At 36.0% G+C, this 21,241-nt stretch overlaps 1 protein-coding gene across 5 annotated transcripts in view; it reads left to right on the top strand.

The window, feature by feature from the left end:
• The window catches only part of LOC127876397 (B-box type zinc finger protein ncl-1-like), a 49,838-nt gene extending 29,217 nt beyond the window's left edge, over positions 1-20,621 (top strand). For 4 of the 5 annotated variants that reach the window (XM_052421598.1, XM_052421596.1, XM_052421600.1 and 1 more), the window contains exons 8-13: positions 4,998-5,369; positions 6,843-6,966; positions 7,480-7,640; positions 9,195-9,383; positions 11,855-12,006; positions 13,169-20,621. In XM_052421598.1, the coding sequence (XP_052277558.1) occupies positions 4,998-5,369; positions 6,843-6,966; positions 7,480-7,640; positions 9,195-9,383; positions 11,855-12,006; positions 13,169-13,477 (1,307 nt within the window). In that variant the 3' untranslated portion in view covers positions 13,478-20,621. The remainder of the gene's footprint in view (positions 1-4,997; positions 5,370-6,842; positions 6,967-7,479; positions 7,641-9,194; positions 9,384-11,854; positions 12,007-13,168) is intronic. The other variant, XM_052421599.1, reaches the window with a different exon arrangement.
• Positions 20,622-21,241: the final 620 nt, after the last annotated feature.

Raw genomic sequence — 21,241 nt, 5'->3', positions numbered from 1 at the left:
AATAAAATATGACATCATTAACAAGTTTTAGTGTTATATATTGTGTTCTTTTTCCCACTGTTCACTGTTTTCGTAGAAGTATTTAATTTCCGGTTTTTTTCTTAACTCAACGGTTAACTTTGCTTTATATTTCGTATTGTTATTTCCATCAGTGGGCAAAAAGAAACTAGATATTTTTCGCTTCGACGCCTTGACAGTTTAAGTTGTATGTCTCTTATGATGAACATGTGTGGATAATCGACTGTTTCACGTTCTTTGTACCAATACCATCCGCATATATGTACTATAAGTATACCAGTCTACATACAAGGTGCGAGCTTCCACATACGGGTATTCGGACGTTCTATAAATTGACCTGCAGTTTAGCGTTCACAACGTCGAGCGCATTTAGCAATATTACTCTTTTTCACTATTTCTTTACTCGCAAAAACATTCTAGTGGCTTAAAACTTAACTCGCAATCGGTATTTTTCACTCGCATTTTGCAAGTGTGCGAGTGTTAATTTCGAGCCCTGGTGGTGAAAGGTCAAGGTCATCCTTCAAGGTCAAAGGTAATTTTTTTAGCTCGTCTATTTTTTTAAAAAAAACTATGAGCTATTGTCATCACCTTGGCGTCGGCGTCCGGTTCAGTTTTGCGTTTAGGTCCACTTTTCTCAGTATCAATGCTATTGCATTCAAACTTGGTACACTTACTTGCTATCATGAAGGGACTGGGCAGGCAAAGTTAGATAACTCTGGCTTGCATTTTGACAGAATTATGTGCCCTTTTTAACCAGGTTTTCCGAAGGAAAAAACTGGTTATTAGATTGGCGAATGCGGGCAGGCTGGCTGGCGGGATGGCTGGCTGGCGGGCTGGCGGAATAAGCTTGTCCGGGCCATAACTATGTCGTTCATTGTCAGATTTTAAAATCATTTGGCACATTTGTTCACCATCATTGGACGGTGTGTCGCGCGAAATAATTACGTCGATATCTCCAAGGTCAAGGTCACACTTTGAGTTCAAAGGTCAAAAATGGCCATAAATGAGCTTGTCCGAGCCATAACTATGTCGTTCATCGTCAGATTTTAAAATCATTTGGCACATTTGTTCACCATCATTGGACGGTGTGTCGCGCGAAATAATTACGTCGATATCTCCAAGGTCAAGGTCACACTTTGAGTTCAAAGGTCAAAAATGGCCATAAATGAGCTTGTCCTGGCCATAACTATGTCATTCATTGTGAGATTTTAAAATCATTTGGCACATTAATATTTTGTTCACCATCATGGGACGGTGTGTCCCACGAAAGAATCACGTCAATATCTCCAATGTCAAGGTCGCCACGACTAAAAATAGATTTAAAAAAAAAAAAAACTTACAAAGGGGGTTAATTTTTTTTGGTCATTTCAAAAGTTCAGTTTCAGTTTTCTCCCTTTATCAGATTTTTTTTTCACAATGAAAACCTGGTTTTGTGACAATTTTGTCCCTTGTTATACTTAGAAAATTAAAAAATTTGGTTTTGTTTTTGTGTTTAGGTCCATTTTATTATGCCCCCCTTCGAAGAAGAGGGGGTATATTGCTTTGCTCATGTCAGTCAGTATGTCGGTCTGTCTGTCCGTCCACCAGGTGGTTGTCAGACGATAATTCAAGAATGCTTGGGCCTAGGATCATGAAACTTCATAGGTACATTGATCATGACTCGCAGATGACCCCTATTGATTTTTAGGTCACTAGGTCAAAGGTCAAGGTCACGGTGACCCGAAATAGTAAAATGGTTTTTGAATGATAACTCAAGAACGCATACGCCTAGGATCATGAAACTTCATGGGTAGATTGATCATGACTCGCAGATGACCCCTATTGATTTTGAGGTCACTAGGTCAAAGGTCAAGGTCACGGTGACCCGAAATAGTAAAATGGTTTTCGGATGATAACTCAAGAACGCATACGCCTAGGATCATGAAACTTCATGGGTAGATTGATCATGACTTGCAGATGACCCCTATTGATTTTGAGGTCACTAGGTCAAAGGTCAAGGTCACGGTGACCCGCAATAGTAAAATGGTTTCCGGATGATAACTCAAGAATGCATACGCCTAGGATCATGAAACTTCATGGGTAGATTGATCATGACTCGCAGATGACCCCTATTGATTTTGAGGTCACTAGGTCAAAGGTCAAGGTCAAGGTGACCCGAAATAGTAAAATGGTTTCCGGATGATAACTCAAGAATGCATACGCCTAGGATCATGAAACTTCATGGGTAGATTGATCAAGACTCGCAGATGACCCCTATTGATTTTGAGGTCACTAGGTCAAAGGTCAAGGTCACGGTGACCCGAAATAGTAAAATGGTTTTCGGATGATAACTCAAGAACGCATATGCCTAGGATCATGAAACTTCATAGGTAGATTGATCATGACTCGCAGATGACTCCTATTGATTTTGAGGTCACAAGGTCAAAGGTCAAGGTCACGGTGACCCGAAATAGTAAAATGATTTTTGGATGATAACTCAAGAACGCTTTTGCCTAGGATCATGACACTTCATAGGTACATTGATCGTGACTCGCAGATGACCCCTATTGATTTTCAGGTCACTAGTTCATTCTGTTTTCACACTGTCCAGTAAAGAGACTTACAAATTGAATTTTTGACACATGTTAATTCATAATGATGTATAAGCCTTTGTTTCTGTGCCATTAAATACTATGTTTATGGAAATGACGTGAGAATTCAACATTTAAAAAACCAATGTAATATGATATGTAATATTATATGGCAACAGGACAGTTGTGATTTGCTGGGTCAATTCTATTTAGCTTGACCATCCAAGCGGTTGATAGCTTTGACAAACTGGTGGTCTGAAACATTGAGAAAATGTCACGATTCACTGACAATAAATCAAACATGTAATTCTTGCTACGCAGCTTGCATTTAATTTTGTCAATTCAAATTATACATTAAAATATAATTAATTTTTAATCTGCTTGTTAATTGAAAAACAGCAACACAGTTTGTATGTATAAAACAATGTTAATACATTAATAGGATCAAGCATATTAAAATATCAACTTAGATTTAGTTTCCTTTACTGTACAGGATTTGTAAAGTTAGGTTAATATTTGTGTATTGAACAAAAATAACAACAGTGTAAAGAAAAGTTAATTTGGGGATGTTCTATCCAAACCCTGAGAGTTCAGATTTCCTCAAATGCCAAGTAAAGATTGTAAATTTCAACCCACTCGTCTGGTTAGTTTTCAGAGGCACATATAATTAACTTTTAGGCTTAGTGTCTTATTTGTACATGCATTACTGTATTAACTCCAAATCAACTAGTACAAGTGGTAGGCCAGTATTACATGGACTGGTGTTCACTGTTTACACAGTTTCACAACCCCATCTGATACTGGTCAGTATCTTGGCAAGTGGCCAAAGTTGGGAGTGGAATTAATGGTCTATTACATAACTGACTTCTGTGTGTGGTAAACACATGATACTGGTCATGTGGTCAAGTTGCACTTATATACATTTGCCCAATACACAACACTAGCCTTGGCTATTTTTAATCAGATTGCATTGCTATCTATGGTGGTCATTGACTAGGTGAGTTAACTGCTATAAATAACATGTTTCATTACCATTAATGAATAAAACATAACAAATTGTGTGCACGTTTCACATATTGTCAAATAAGTCAAAATGTGTGAAAGGAATCCAAAAAATCAAAGACTCAATCATATAATGGATATAATTGATTTGTATAGGTCCTGATTGGTTTTTGCACTATTAATTGGATACATTTCACAGGTCATTGACATACAGTGACAAAAAACATATTCACACAATGGCTGTCACTACAACGGAGAGCCCATATGGGGGGCATGCATGTTTTACAAACAGCCCTTGTTTATGATTAGATTTGATTGATACTTTGACAAAAGAACTCTTACCTGACATGGAGCTGCACATTTTGAGTGGTGAAAGGTCAAGGTCATCCTTCAAGGTCAAATGTCAAATTGATGGCGTCTGTCTGTTTGAAAACTTTAACATTGGCCATTTGAACTTCCACCACTCAAAATGTGCAGCTTCATGAGATACACATGCATGCCAAATATCAAGTTGCTATCTTCAATATTAAAAAAGTTATGGCCAATGTTAAAGTTTTCCGACAGACAGATGCCATATATTTGACATTTGACCTTGAAGGATGACCTTCACCTTTCACCACTCAAAATGTTCAGCTCCATGAGATACACATGCATGCCAAATATCAAGTTGCTATCTTCAATATAAGGTCATCCTTCAAGGGCAAAGGTAAAAAAAAAAATTCAAAGCGGTGTTCTCATGAAGCTGCACATTTTGAGTGGTGGAAGGTCAAGGTCATCCTTCAAGGTCAAGGTCATCCTTCAAGGTCAAAGGTCAAAAAAATTAATTCAAAGCGGTGTTATCATGAAACTGCACATTTTGAGTGGTGGAAGTTCAAGGTCATCCTTCAAGGTCAAAGGTAAAAAATAATAATTTCAAAGCGGTGTTCTAATAAAGCTGCACATTTTGAGTGGTGGAAGTTTAAGGTCAAGGTTATCCTTCAAGGTCAAAGGTAAAAAGAAACATTTTTTTTTCAAAGCGGCGCAATACGGGGCATTGTGTTTTGCATTTTTTTTGCATTTTGGAAGATAATGTAATAAATGACCACACCCCCACACTATACACCCCTCTCCACTCCACCCCTCGCTCCTTTGTGATTGAAATTGAGATAGGTCCCTACACCTTTAAAAAGAAAAATAGATGAGCGGTCTGCACCTGCAAGGCGGTGCTCTTGTTCTAAAGTAGCTTCCATGCGGCTTCAAATCTGGGCATTAGGGGGCATTGTGTTTCACAAACACAGCTCTTGTTTCTACTCATTATTTTGCATTCACATAAAACACTTAAAGACACTGACATTGTTGCTTTGGTACAACAAAACTTATCTTATTTTACGTTGATTAAACAAAGAAGTTCAAATGTCTTCATTACAGGTCATGTGACCTTCAACAGACAGATAGTGTCTGGAATGAACATGTCCAACATGTCTGGAATGCCTCCGGTCACCAGCAGGGGGCCGACACCCATCTCCGAGATTGGCATGTCTATCCAGGGCAACCGACCTCAGACACCGAGTCTAGAGACACTGGCTGGACTTCTCAACCAGAACCAGCCCCCAGGGATGAGTGGAGATGGGGGATCTATGACAAACATTGGCACCTTTAACATGCTGCAAACTGGAGTGGGGTCGGTGTCACAGAACCCTGTGGCGTCTCGGTCGATGAGCTGGTCCCCCTGGGAGTCTAGTGGAAGTGGCCACAACACCCCCAACCCTGGCAGCATCACACCCACATTCACACCAAACAGTAAGTACGAGTATATAAGGGATTGAAACAACATCCCAAGCCTGTTATTTGCACTGTTTGTTTTCTTCAGCTTGAGGCTTTCTCAGATATTATTGATTTTCAAAGGAACATGTTGCCTTTTCTTGTTTTATCTAAGCAGTGATGTACGTCTTCATGGATGCTTTTGCATATGTATAATGTCAATACACTTGTAGATTAATTTAACGCAATACTTTTCCAACTCTAATATCTCAGTTATGAGTTAAGATTTTAATTAACATGATATTATTCGACTACATTTTTGCAAATTGCAGGCTACCTACCCCATTGCCATGGAGTTATTATTTTGTAGTTAGATTGCACCGAATGAATTCAAATGATCACATCTACAATTTTAAATAAAAATCATTACTCATAAGTGAGATATTCAAGTTTGAAAAGGATTTTTATGTCCCCCACTATAGTAGTGGGGGACATATTGTTTTTGCCCTGTCTGTTGGTTGGTTGGTTGGTCTGTCTGTCCGTCTGTTTGCGCCAACTTTAACATTTGCAATAACTTTTGCAAAATTGAAGATAGCAACTTGATATTTGGCATGCATATGTATCTCATGGAGCTGCACATTTTGAGTGGTGAAAGCTCAAGGTCAAGGTCATCCTTCAAGGTCAAAGGTCAAATATATGGGTCAAAATCGCTAATTTAATGTACACTTTTGCAGTATTTCAATATTCAAGATAGCAACTTGATATTTGGCATGCATGTGTATCTCATAGAGCTGCACATTTTGAGTGGTGAAAGGTCAAGGTCATCCTTCAAGGTCAGAGGTCAAATATATGTGGCCAAAATCGCTCATTTTATGAGTACTTTTGCAATATTGGAGATAGCAACTTGATATTTTGCATGCACGTATATCTCGTGGAGCTGCACATTTTGAGTGGTGAAAGGTCAAGGTCATTCTTCAAGGTCAGAGGTCAAATATATGTGGCCCAAATCGCTTATTTTATGAATACTTTTGCAATATTGAAGATAGCAACTTGATATTTGGCATGCATGTGTATCTCATGGAGCTGCACATTTTGAGTGGTGAAAGGTCAAGGTCATCCTTCAAGGTCAAATATATGGGTCAAAATTGCTCATGTAATGTCACTTCTGCAATATTGAAGCTAGCAATTTTATATTTGAAATGCATGTGTATCTCATGGAGCTGCACATTTTGAGTGGTGATGGGTCAAGGTCATCCTACAAGGTCAAACATCATATAGGGGGACATTGTGTTTCACAAACGCATCTTGTTCTAAGAGGAGATTTTGCTATTATTAAAAATACCATAAAGCAGAAAGTGAAGTAGCTGATTAGCCCGTGCAAACTCCCCAGGCTAATCCAGTGCAACACTATGGGGACATGCATTAAACCCTTTGTTCCAGAGCAAGACAAGTGATTTTAAGCCTCATTGATCTTAATTCCCGTGAGTCTGCACTTGTGTGTTCATGTTGCAGATTTGACTGACTTTGCAGGTCTGAGTGACAGTACCAGCTCTATGAACACAGTGGGCTCTAACCAGAGTGGAGTGGGCGGGCCTCCTGTGAGACGGGCCAGCAAGATGAGTGCCATGCAGATCAGGTACAAGAAAGGATTTTATATCATTGTTATGAAATTGTTTCTATTCGTATTGTATGGAATGCGCCCCTTTTTGAAGAAAAAAACTGGGCTTAATGCATGTGCATATTGTTTTCTCAGATTAGCCTGTGAATCAGGGATGACAATTTCTGCTTTTATAGTATTTTTTGTGTGTGAAGGAAGTCTCTTAACTTAAATATAGTTTAGGTGGAAAGTGATAACATGCAATAAGCCCAGTTTTTCAGACAAGTCTCAAATTGTATATTATTGTAAATGGATTAGCTTTGTGTTAATAGTAGAAGATTGATGTAAATTTAATATTTTTTTGTTCCAATCAATATTTGCTATACTGGATCTTTCTGTACCAGAAAGAAAACAATTTTATAGAAAATGAAAGTTCCTTTAAAATTTGTATTGTAATTAACCACATAAATGATGGTACTGCCAATTGAAACTTTCATTGAAATGACCAATTTAAACCTTCACTTCACATGTGTGTCGATGTTTTGTGAATAGGTGCAAGTTTGGACAGCTGGGTCCAGGGAAGGGGCAGTTTAACTCTCCGCATGGTTTTTGTCTGGGAGCCGAGGAAGACATCATTGTTGCAGACACCAACAACCACCGTATTCAGGTGTTTGAGAAGACTGGAGAATTTAAGTACCAGTTTGGTATCCCTGGTAAGTAGATTTAGGATTATCAGGCCCCATCAAATGAAACTTATTTTTGTTTTATTAAGTTGTGACATGACTTATGATTTGCACTATAAGCACAATGCCTATATTAATAGTTAAATTTGAACAAAGTATTTTGGCAACAAATATCTAACATGCATGGATTCAATGGGTACATATAAAAGTAAAAGTGATTCTGTCCTTGCTCTTCACTGTTGAAATAATGTTGATCGTAACTTTGTACAGGTAACAGTAAAGATAAAGTTATATGAGCCACATCTTGACAACTTTAAATACTTGACTAGCCAGACGTGTATGGATTTGGATAACTCCTGGCTATCCTCATAGGCAGGTCTGAAGCTACCCTGGATGAAAATGGCATAATACCCATTTTTCCACAACATGGATCATATTAAACTCTTTCCCTCTCAATAATGAAGTAAAAATGGCTTATGCACGCAACCACCATTAAACTGCAAGAGCCTGCAAGTAATTCAAGTCAGTTAACGTTTTATGATGTTTGCTGCTCTGATATCAGTATCTTAGGGTGGGAAATTAAGCCTTTAAAACTTGAATTTAGTACGAAAGGTCTTAAATTTAATTTAATTTGAAATCCTTAGGGATCATAAAGGCGTTGAAATTGGTATCTTAGTAGTTAAGGGCAAACTGGGCTGAATGCATTTACTTTAAGTGCAGTCAGCACAGGCAAATCAGGGACAGCACTTGAAAAAGAGGGGGTATATTGTTTTGCTCATGTTGGTCTGTCCACCAGATGGTTTCTGGATGATAACTCAAGAACGCTTAGGCCTAGGATCATGAAACTTCATAGGTACATTGATCATGACTGGCAGATGACCCCCCCCCCCTATTGATTTTCAGGTCACTAGGTTAAAGGTCAAGGTCACAGTGACTCGAAATAGTAAAATGGTTTCCGGATGATAACTCAAGAACGCTCAAGCCTAGGATCATGAAACTTCATTGGAACATTGATCATGACTGGCAGATGACTCCTATTGATTTTCAGGTCACTAGGTCAAAGGTCAAGGTCACAGTGACTCTAATTAGTAAAAAGGTTTCCGGATGATAACTCGAGAACGCTTACACCTAGGATCATGAAACTTCATAGGTTCATTGATCATGACTGGCAGATGACCCCTATTAATTTTCAGGTCACTATGTCAAAGGTCAAGGTCACAGTGACTCGAAACAGTAAAATGGTTTCCTGATGATAACTCGAGAATAATTAGGCCTATGATCATGAAACTTCATAGGTACATTGAGCATGACTGGCAGATAACCCCTATTGATTTTCAGATCAAAGGTCAAGGTCACAGTGACAAAAAACATTCACACAATGGCTGCCACTACAACTGACAGCCCATATGGGGGGCATTCATGTTTTACAAACAGCCCTTGTTTAAAATTGATTTTCTTCTGACCCAAAACCAGTTTATGCTGAAAGTGTCCTTTTGATAAGCCTGTGTGGACTGAACAGTTTAATCTGGGATGACACTTTACGCACATGCACAATGCCTAGTTTTACCAAATTGCAACTTGTAGGTCGTGAGGAAGGTCAGCTGTGGTATCCGAGGAAGGTTGCCATCTTCAGAGGCTCCATGAAGTTCATCGTGTGTGACCGCGGAAACGAGAGGTCAAGGATGCAGATCTTCACCAAGAACGGACACTTTGTGAAGAAGATTGCTATTCGCTATATAGACATTGTTGCTGGTCTGGCCATAACGTCTCAAGGTTTGTTGCACTTATGAAGAATGGATTTTTGCTTAAAGTTGACTGTACATGTATGTTTATTATCCCCCGCCATAGACGGAGGGATATTGTTTTTGCGTTGTCCGTCCGTCTTTCCATCCGTCCGCCTGTCCGGCACTTTTGTTTCCGGAGCCATATCTTGGAAGTGCTCTGGCAGATTTCATTGAAACTTGGTACAAGTATATATATATGGATAAGAGGATGATGCACGCCATATGGCATTTTATCCCATCATCAGACGTGCCATAGTCGAAATAACCCCTGTGGAATAAACTCCCCTATTTCAGCAGTGCTGAAATATAGCTGTCACGCGTGGTGGAGAATGGTCATATTACTCGGAATCAACTATAAAGTAATCATTTTTAGTAAAATCGAATCAGATTCAACAAAACAAACAATTTGATACCAAGATGTAATATATTTTTAACACATAATGCAACTCTAAAAGCAAAAAAACATTATTTACAAATACTAAGTGCGCGTACTCGTGACGTCGTTATTAACACGTCATACGACACAACGCATGTTCTTTCACGCTAAAGCTGCAGTTGTTTAGTGGTTTTTTATGTCCCCCACTATAGTAGTGGGGGACATATTGTTTTTGCCCTGTCTGTCTGTTGGTCTGTCTGTCTGTTTGCGCCAACTTTAACATTTTGCAATAACTTTTGCTATATTGAAGATAGCAACTTCATATTTGGCATGCATGTGTATCTCATGAAGCTGCACATTTTGAGTTGTGAAAGGTCAAGGTCATCCTTCAAGGTCAGAGGTCAAATATATGTGGCCAAAATCGCTTATTTTATGAATACTTTTGCAATATTGATGATAGCAACTTGATATTTGGCATGCATGTGTATCTCATGGAGCTGCACATTTTGAGTGGTCAAAGGTCAAGGTCATCCTTCAAGGTCAGAGGTCAAATAAATGTGGCCCTAATCGCTTATTTTATAAATACTTTTGCAATATTGAAGATAGCAACTTGATATTTGGCATGCATGTGCATGTCATGGAGCTGCACATTTTGAGTGGTGAAAGGTCAAGGTCATCCTTCAAGGTCAGAGATCAAATATATGTGGCCCAAATCGCTTATTTTATGAATACTTTTGCAATATTGAAGATAGCAACTTGATATTTGGCATGCATGTGTATCTCATGGAGCTGCACATTTTGAGTGGTGAAAGGTCAAGGTCATCCTTCACAATGTCAAGGTCATCCTACAAGGTCAAACCTCATATAGGGGGACATTGTGTTTCACAAACACATCTTGTTTCATTATTTCTTAAAAATCAGGGACGTTGAGGTATGATAAACAGAAAAACAGATTAGTTACTGATCTTTTTGTAATTTAGTAGGTTTGGCACGATTAAAATAATGAAACCATGTTTGCTTAAAATAACTTTGGGATTTTCCGTGTAGTTTCATTTTCCTTTTCTATTTTTAAAGAAATAATTTACGACTAAGAAAATTGATGGGATAAACCGAATACTAGGTCGGTGCCGAATAAAGCAAGGTTTATTTTTCTCCGCACAAAAATCTGAACCACTCGCCAAGGCATGTGGTTCAGATTTTCTAAGCCTCGCAAAATAAACTTTGCTTTATTCGCTTTATTCGGCACTGACTTAGTATTTGCTATGTACACCATCGAATAATAACGGAGTTATGGCCCTTTGTATTTTGAAAAAATGCTTTTTGTGTGTGTCCGGAGCCATTTCTTGTGTCCATAAGTATAATGGCGGGGGATATCTTAACAAATTTGCTTGTTCCCCCTCAAATGAAACTTGCATGGCATTGTAAAGTTTAAAACAAAATAAACAAATTCTACTAGTTGCAGCCTCTGTGTAAGAGTTTCAGCCCTGGAAAAAGGCAGTTCAACAGCCCTGGTAAAAGCCAGTTGAACTGCATTATGTACATGACAAATAATCCTGAATGCTATAAATTCAAGTCAAAAGCCCATCTGTTTGTCTGACCATTACAATTAAAATTTTGGCAAGTGATAGTTGAGGTAACCAAAGATTGTGGGAAGTGAAGTTTTGGGTCTTTTCTGGCCATTAGCTCAGTACAGTAAACTTCTTTCTTTAACCCTTTCCCGCTCAGAGGCATTGTGAAAATGGCTATTATGGAACCAACATATCACCAGAACAGGCTGCAAGTACTGCTCATCAGTATCTATGTGTTGGAAAAAGAAGCATTGAAGACTTAAATCCAGTAAGAAGTGTCTTTAAAAGTTTAATTTGATTTTTGATTTTGAAGGGAATACAAACATGAGAAAGTGCTTATCTGAGTGGTCAAGGGTTCATTTTCAGTGCGATTTAACTTCATAGAGAATGGCTGTTAAACACAGATTTGAGAAGTTTTAAACAGTTTGCGACAACAAAAATGAGAGGGCCAAGGCCTTTTCACAAAGATTGGAAAAAATCCCTAATTTGTTTGCATGTGTTGTGTTGTCGTTTTAGGTCACATTGTAGCAGTGGACAGTGTGTCCCCGACTGTGTTTGTCATCAATGAGAACGGCGAGCTGATCAAATGGTTTGACTGTAGTGACTACATGAGGGAACCCTCGGATATCGCAATTAGTGGCAAAGAGTACTTTGTCTGTGACTTCAAGGTAATGAAAAACATGTCTTTAAATGCAAGGTGTCTCACTCTGGTAAAACCGAGTCAAATTCATGTATGTAAAGTGTCGTTCAAGATAAGCCTGTGCAGTCTGCACAGGCTAATCAGGATGACACTTTCTACCTTACAGGAATTTTTGTTGAGAAGAGACTAACTTTAAACATTAAATGCCATAAAAGCGGAATGTTTGGTCCCTTATTAATCTTTTCAGCGTGCACATGCTTATCTAGGACGACACTACCCACATGCAGCAAGCCCCGTTTTTCCATATTTGCGCTTAAATAGTAGTTTGACCATTCTATTGGCTTTGAACTGTTCTTAGTTATAGTAGTATGGCATTGTTTTATTGTCCCCTAACGGTTTCACCGGAGGGGACTTCTGGTTTGCGCTCCGTGAGTCCGTCAGTCTGTCACACTTTTCTGGATCCTGTGATAACTTTAAAAGTTCTTAATATCTTTCATTAAACTTAAAACATGGACAGATGGCAATATGGAGATTATGCACCTCATTTCATTTTGTTCCTATGTCAAGCATTATGGTTGCTATGGCAACAAATAGACTAGAAATACTGCTGAAAATGGTGGATTCTGCACACTTTTCTGGATCCTGCAATAACTTAAAAAGTTTTTCATATATTTTCATGAAACTTCAAACATAGATAGATGGCAATATGGACATTATGCACGTCATTTCATTTTCTTCCTACGTCAAAAATTCTGGTTGCTATGGCAACAAATAAAAAAAAAATCTGACAATGGTGGAGCCTGTAGGGGACATGCATTGCTTGGCAATAGTCTTGTTTACTGTTAAAATAAACAAGGGGGGTCTCACCAACGAATGTTTACCAACTGTTCCTTGGTAAATTAACCTATTCCCCCTATGAAACAAAGTGAAAATGGCTATATGCAACCAGCATAAAACCAGAAAAGCCTGTGAGTAACTCGCAAGCTGTTCAGATTTCGTGCTGTTTGCTGCTCATATTCAAGGATTTCAAATACAGCCTTAAAAACTTGATTCCTTTAAAACTTGATTAAGTAAGAAAGGTCTTAAATTTAATGATATATTCTAACTGACTACAATCACGTCAAAATGCGTAAGTGGTAAAGGTTGAAGTAAAGAAATCTTGTGGCTAATCAAGACTCCATGTTTTTCAGGGCCACTGTGTGGTTGTATTCAACGAAGAGGGACATTTCCAGCGCCGCATTGGGTGTGAGAACATCACCAACTACCCTAATGGCATCGACATCAGCGATGCAGGCGATGTACTGGTGGGAGACAGTCATGGTAACCGGTTCCATGTGGCGGTGTTTCAGAGGGACGGCTCTCTCATAGGAGAGTTTGAATGCCCATACGTGAAGGTAAGCCGCTGCTGTGGTCTCAAGATCACAGCCGAGGGGTATGTTGTCACCCTGGCGAAGAATAACCACCATGTATTGGTGTTGAACACACTGTACATCTCTTAAATGGTGAAACTTTGAGGCGAGGTTTGTCAGCAGTTACCACAAGAGGATTTACCTGCCAGCTGGCCGCTTGAAATTGTTAGGATTGTAATGACTGTTTTTGTTAATTAAGTTATCTTTGTGTTTGTTGATAATACAAAAGTTGTGTGGATGTAATATTTGCTATATCACTGTATTTTTATCTTCTAAACAAATGTTTGAAGAAATGTTTCAGATTTATCATCCATTTGTTTTAGATGCTTCTACACTAAATGTTCAGTGTTGACCTTCGTTTCGTACTGTACTTGCTACCAAATTTCAGTACAAACTTACTGTTATCAATGCTATGAGAAACCCGTTGCAGTGGTTTTTGCTGCAATGAGAGTAATTTCTTCAGGAATAAGAACAGTGATAGAACTTTTTTTCCTTCAACTATTAGTTCATCAAAGAATGATGTCATGGTCTCTTAATGAAGTCAAATAACCGGTTATTTTTTATGTCCAAAGTTATAAAGCAGTATAAATATACATGTTCTTTATTGTATGTAGGTACATTCTATGCTTACCACGCTTACATTGATATTATTGTTTGGGATATTCCTGTCAAATAACATAGTACTAGTAGTAATAGTAGCAGCACTATTAAAAAGTTGCTTCTAGTAGACATTCTTTTATAATTGATTGGAAGTGTTGTACAAATACTGATGGGTGTGATTCCAAGCTAATACAGATGTGAGTGATGTTTAGTTTTTTCGTGTAATCTCAATATTTAGATGCAATGATTTATTTTGATTTACATTGTGTTTTATTTGTGTTTATGGCAGTTTAGTATAAATTTACATTACAGAAATTCATCTGCTGCTGATTATACTTAAATTATTTTAAGGGTACTCTATACATTGAGGAATACATATGAGGAGTTGTTACTCGAAATCCCTAATTTTCTTAACACTTGTTTGGGTCTTTTTTTTAGTCTTGTGCAGAAAAAAAAGTTTTATGGAACATTTTTCTAACAATTCATACCTAATTGGCTTTAAAGAATGTTCAATAAATCAAGATAATGTTTTAAGTACGGAGATAATATGAAGAAAAATCAATTAAGCTAAGAAACACTAATGTTCTGTGATGGCCCATGTAAATAGGTGATATAATAAAGCCCTTGCTTATTTGTCTAGTCATATACTCAGTTTCATCCTTATATTAAAACATGACCTTTTTTGCTGTGCCTTATGGAAATATTAGTTTTCTTTATTTAAGTGTTCATAGTTTAAATATGGCTTTACATTTAGAAAAACAATTTTGAAAAAATGTTGACCAATATTTCATATTTGTTTGTTTTTCTTTGTATTATTTTATTCACATTTATAAAATGCAAAAAAAAAATATATATAAAGTCGGATTGCTCATTTTACTTGTATAAATTCATCCTTTGAATGGGTGAAACACATTGAAATACATATTTTGTATATTATATTTGTTTTGATGTATCTAATCAAAATAATAATGCTATATTTACATGTTATTGTCATTGACGTCGGTTTGTGTTGAGCCATTTATTATTTAAAATGCCATATTTGATTTCAATCCCCCCTCCCAAGATGTTAAAAGATGAAACATTAATTAAAGCTATGTGTTTAACATAAAATAGCTTGGTTTCTGACCATAGATACAACAGACAATAGTCCTAGCAATACTAGTGCTCCCTTTTGAGTGCTAGAAATGCTCTTAACGGGGGTTTAAACAATTTGAGGCGTGATTTTAGAAACACGCAGACAATCTAGTTTTTAGCATATTAACAACGACTTCATTCATCTATATAATTATGTATATTAGTGTTCATTTGTTCTCTTGTCAAATTCCAGTTTGGTGTTTTTAAGATTATATCTATAGTTTGAGAAAAAATACAAAAAAAGTTTTGTAAAGCTGTTTTTAATATTTGAATGCCTTTATAGTTTTTGAATTGTTGCATTTAACATTTTTATTGATTCTTCAATTGTTTAGAGTTAATTGTGTTACACTTTACCATGATTCTTTCATATTTTTGAAAAAGTATGTCCAAGTACATGTATTGATATTTTGATTAACTATATACAGTTTGTGATTACAGTTTACAGTTAAATGTTGGTGCACTTATTGTACTTGTTATTTTTTAAGAATTGAAATACCTTGAAAGGTTTTATGCAGATATATTTTACTTAAAGACCCAAACATTTTACTATTGGTATTAGGTTACAAAAGTGGTGTGTGTGCAGAATGGATAACGCTTAATTATTTTTACCTTTCAAGGTATTAAAAGTACAAAATGAAATACTCTTGCATTATCCAAACAAAAATATCATAATCATAATAGAAAAGAAGTAAAAAAAAAGTATTTCTGCCTACCATGCTGAAATTGAAGGGAGTATTTACGGTTATGTTGTCTTAGTTTTTGTTTGGTTATTTTTTCTTACATTACTGAAAAGATGCTTAATGTTTAACACAGTGCCAAAAAGTGCTGAGCAATATTCTCCTGCCTGTCTGTAAATCCAGATGTGATGTGTGAGTGTGCTATCATGTGGCCGTCTCTGAGTGCACAAGACTCGCGCCAGTCATGGCGCGCAGCGCAGGCTGAGTTGGCTATGTGTCTTTTCTGCATGGATACATGTGACTGATTTTTGAAAAGCCTTAGTGTGACATATCAATGTAATGGTGATTTTTTTTTTTTTCAAAATGATATCAAAGTTTAAAAAAGAATGTCTTTAAAATGTGTGTATGTAAACATTCTTATGTATACTGCTAGTAACATGGAAATATTAAATGTTTAAACTTTCTACACATATATATCCATTATTATCCAGGGAATTTGTTGCTTTGCAAGTACTTGAATGAGGAATGTAAATGTGCTAGAGACTAACTCTTACATGTTGAATGATATTTTGATTTCTTTGGTGGTGCTTAAGACATGAGCAAAAGGTCTCCCTTGTTTCATTATTTCCCTATGATTTGTTGTAAAGATTTTCTTGCCGTGTGTTTGTTGCATCTTCCATTAATATAGCCTCACTCTGGGAAGACTGGGCTTAATGAATGCATAAAGGGGCTCAGTTTATCCAGAATGCAGTTCAATAAGTGTTAAATTGAGGACTTTAGAAGATATGAAGCAGTATAGTTTCGCGAGTTTATTTAGTTTATTATTTTGTTTATGTTTATTGTTTATTCAGTATTTACAGATTATAGCACTTTATCAGCAATTTTTGGGGGGCTGGAATTTTTTCTGGGGGGAGAACAATTGTTTTATTTGTTCTTTTACTTTATTTTGAAAATTTACCAACATTTACTTTCTATTTGATTCTTATATACCATGTACTATAGTTTACAAGTTATACATGAATGCAATGTCGTGCTCTTGTACAGGTGTATACCCTCAATATTCAGCTTGCTTGATCATTATTTTACTGTGATTCTTTTTATCACCTGATTTTAGATATATACAAATCGACAACACTTTGCTGTTTATGCACATTTTGTTTCAGGTTTCGAGTAATGTTTGACTAGTATTAAAGTAACATTATATATAACCTGTTCATATTTTTGTATCAGTTGAACTTAATTGGCCTACAAATCATTTTGTTAATGCCCAACATTTGTTGTTGTTCTTTTTTTTTTTTTTGGAAGAACTTTTTGATTGAATGAATCACTAGAGTCATTGAAAGTGGCTTTTTAAAACAGCTATTCCACATTATTACCTACATCAAAGATGGTCAAAGTATTGGTTTATTGTTTTGCTTAAAACATTGTATGGTATGTAATTGTCTGTTTCAGTAAATTGTGATGTTTAAATGAAGTATCAAAATTGAGAGTTTAAGCATTTTTTTCCCCGCCAAAATTTTTTTCGGAGGGGATATAGTAATTGGTCCTGTCCGTCTGTCCGGCCGGCCGAAACTTAGTCCGGAGCGTAACTCCAAATCTATTCAATGGATTTACTTTAAACTTAAAATATGAACAGATTGCAACTAGGAGAAGTGCAGTGACCAAGAACCATAACTCTATCTACCTTAGTTTTTGAATTATCTCCCCTTTTATATAACTTTAAAGTAAATTTTTGTCCGGATCATTACTCTAAAACTAAAGGGATTTACTTGAAATATAAACAGATGGCAACTAGGAGAAGTGCAGTGACCAAGAACCACAACTCTATCTACATTAGTTTTTGAATTATCTCCCCTTTTATATAATTTTAATGTAAATTTTTGTCCGGAGCATAACTCTAAATCTACTGAAGGGATTTACTTGAAACTTAAAATATAAACAGATGGCAAGTAGGAAAAGTGCAGTGACTAAGAACCATAACTCTATCTACCTTAGTTTTTGAATTATCTCCCCTTTTATATAACTTTAAAGTAAATTTTTGTTTGGAGCATAACTCTAAATCTACTAAAGGGATTTACTTTAAACTTAAAATATAAACAGATGGCAACGAGGAGAAGTTCAGTGACCAAGAACCATAACTCTATCTACCTTAGTTTTTTTAATTATCTCCCCTTTTATATAATTTTAAAGTAAATTTTTGTCCGGAGCATAACTCTAAATCTACTGAAGGGATTTACTTGAAACTTGAAATATAAACAGATGGCAAGTAGGAGAAGTGCAGTGACTAAGAACCATAACTATCTACCTTAGTGTTTGAATTATCTCCCTTTATTTAATTTCAAAGTAAATTTTTGTCCGGAGCATAATGAATTATCTCCCTTTATTTGTTTTTACAAATATTCTACTCTCTAAAACAAATGTTGTCATACAAGCAAACACATTTCGGCGGGGATTTGGCACTACTGTGACAAGCTCTTGTTGGCAACAGCATTTTGTTTTCTTGCAGAAAATCATTGTAGGCATATTATCAGACGAGTTTGATAACCAAATGGTGTAGGTAATTTGGGAGCTGTGGCCATCGTATTTCAATGAAAACAATATAAGACATATCCGCAAATTTAAACAACTGTTGTCTTTGATGTTTATTAAACTATACATTTTCTAGTAAATCTAAATGGGGTATAGTTTTTATTTACAGCTTGATACTGAATGAAAATGGTTTACACGACAAGTGGCAGTTTTGTTTAAATATTGCTCACTAATGAGCAGAGAATCTGATACTTGTTGGAAATGTACATAGATGTAATAGGCCCGGTTAATAGTCTTGTTATTTTGGAATACATTCCACGTGGTATTGATACAGATGCATTTCATTTAACATTTGTTATTAACACTTAGCTTTTGGTTATATTGATTCAGGTTTGAAAGAGATTGTTTTATGTATTATTTTGCCATAATTCCTTTTGGAAATGTTTTAAACACTCAAAACTTGCTCTTTTTTTCAAAGTTCATTTTATAATAATCTTGCAAGACATAATTCCTTCTGGTTGTGGTTGTTTTTAATCAGAAGTTATGCAAATAATTTGGCGCAAGTCTATCCTGGCTAATTACAAGAAATGAATGTATTTGTTCCAGTTTTTTGTTTTTCAATTTGTCTAACATATTTTTTTGAGATGATATGTTTTTTAAGAGATGTTCTATCCACCTATTGGTGATTTGTAAACTGCAGTTTTTCTACAGAAACTACACAGTGCAAGTATTCTTCTGAGGAGACACGGATAATATGAAAATATTTAATATTTATTCAGTACATGCTTATATTTTGAGCAGATATCAAGAATATAATAGGACCAAATATTTAATAAAGTATTATCATTGTTGTAATATTTTTTATTTGAAGAGATTCTTTATTTTACAATAACAACGCTCAAAATGGCATTTTATTTTGTTTAAATGTGGTGTTTTTAACACTTTTCTTTTGGAAAGTTTACCTTTTGTAGTTTAATTGAAGCATTGTTTAGTACAATTGATGCTATATATTTGGCAAAATGTCCTTTAATAATTGTTTCTTGCCAAGTTATTTCATACATTTATTGTTAACATTTTCTGTCTCACAAATATATTTTCTTTTGATTAAGTGCCATTCCATTCTGTATTCCTGTATTTATTTTTTGGTTGATATTAACCGATGTAAAATTTGTTGCAATTATCAAAGTACACCTGTGTTTTAAAAGACTGCAAGCCTACATTTGTAAATCTGTAAAATACATTTTTTAGTGGGCCAGCATGGTTTATTTCGTTCTGTATAGGAGTTTGAAAACCAACAACAGATATGTAACGATTTAGACTGTTTATTTGTAAACAGTTTATAATACAAATGACACAATTAAATGAGCTGAATACGTAAGTCATAAATATTCACAAATATGTACACAATAACATATATTTTTCTGGGACTTGCGATATTATTGAAAATGGAATGTAAATATGTTTATTGCAACCACTCACTTCCAATTTTGGGGGCATAAGTCCTAACTATTTAAGATGTTTTATAATCCATGCCTTTTAATCAATATGTTACTCGTCCGCACACTTTATAAACCATGATCATTTTTTTGTTATAAAAAAACTTATATTCATCTTATGTTCACCAATTTTACAGTGTCCATATCTCTGTTGGAGATTTCACTGTTCACACAAACTATAACAAAGGGCACGGTGAAACAAAGCATTAAAACATTTCAAGTAATTCAGTTTCAGACAAAAACAACAACAGTTACATCAACAGTTTTGAGTATAGAGTAATTGCAGTAAGTCCGTTGACCATATTCACATATTGGTATGTCATTACAATAACCAACTTAAAGGTTATAAGTTTACATCAGTATTTCTGAATTTATAATATATTTTTTGCTTAACTATTAGTGTATGTGATGGCCATTATTATGATGTTTACCTTTACTGCATGAAGGTTGTTGGAGTGTTACTAGTTTTCGGATGCAAACCGAGTATTTTTTATAGTTCTGTTAATTGTTTGATATATAAAAAAAAAATCAGTCCCAGGAAGTGCATTGTTGAAAGTTGGTTGTCGCATACTACAAGACTTTGCAAGATGTGGGAGTGTGAACAGCTTGTATGAACTGCCAGGGTATTCTTTTCCTCTGTATATCAGCATTACATGTAGGTTAATATTAAATTCCAACCAGAAAGGAGTTTGTGTCGTCTTTATACATGTATTCATATATTAATCAATTGTGAGAATTCGCACAGCTATTTCTTGTTACTAATTAACATGTATGCAAGTGGAATAAAGGTTTTTCTTTCATGTGTGTTAATTGTTTATTATCCCCGCCAAAGGCGAAGGGATATTGTCTTGGCGTTGTCCATCCGGCACTTTTGTGTCCGGAGCCATATCTTGGAAGTGCTTTGGGGGACTTCCTTGAAAATTGGTATGAGTATATATATGGATAAGAGTTTATATATGGATAAGAGAATGATGCACGCCAAATGGCATTGTACACCATCGGATAATAACGGAGTAATGGCCCTTTGTAGCTTGAAAAAATGCTTTTTTTGTGTGTCTGGAGCCATATCTTGGAAGAGCTTTGACGGATTTCATTGAAACTTGGTATGAATATATATATGGATAAGAGGATGATGCACGTTGGTGTTGTCCATCCGTCCAGAAAACTTGTGTCCAGAAGTAAATTGGCGGGGGATATCAATTCAACGAATTTGCTTGTTATTAATGGCCTGATCATGGGAACATCCAAGTGGGGCTGATCAATTGTTGTCCAGGGCATTGAGCATCATGATGGATTATAAAATAACCTTGCAGCCGTGAGTCCTGTGGAAAAGTAAGATTTCTTGCAAGAGTAGTCTCTAGATTGATGTCAAGGTCTCTATTCAAAGATAATAAGTGCATCCCAAGCACTTTTGGAGC

This window comes from Dreissena polymorpha, chromosome 4 (assembly GCF_020536995.1).
Source record: "Dreissena polymorpha isolate Duluth1 chromosome 4, UMN_Dpol_1.0, whole genome shotgun sequence".
In the NCBI taxonomy this organism is placed as follows: domain Eukaryota; kingdom Metazoa; phylum Mollusca; class Bivalvia; order Myida; family Dreissenidae; genus Dreissena; species Dreissena polymorpha.
This window is presented reverse-complemented; position numbering and strand designations above follow the sequence as displayed.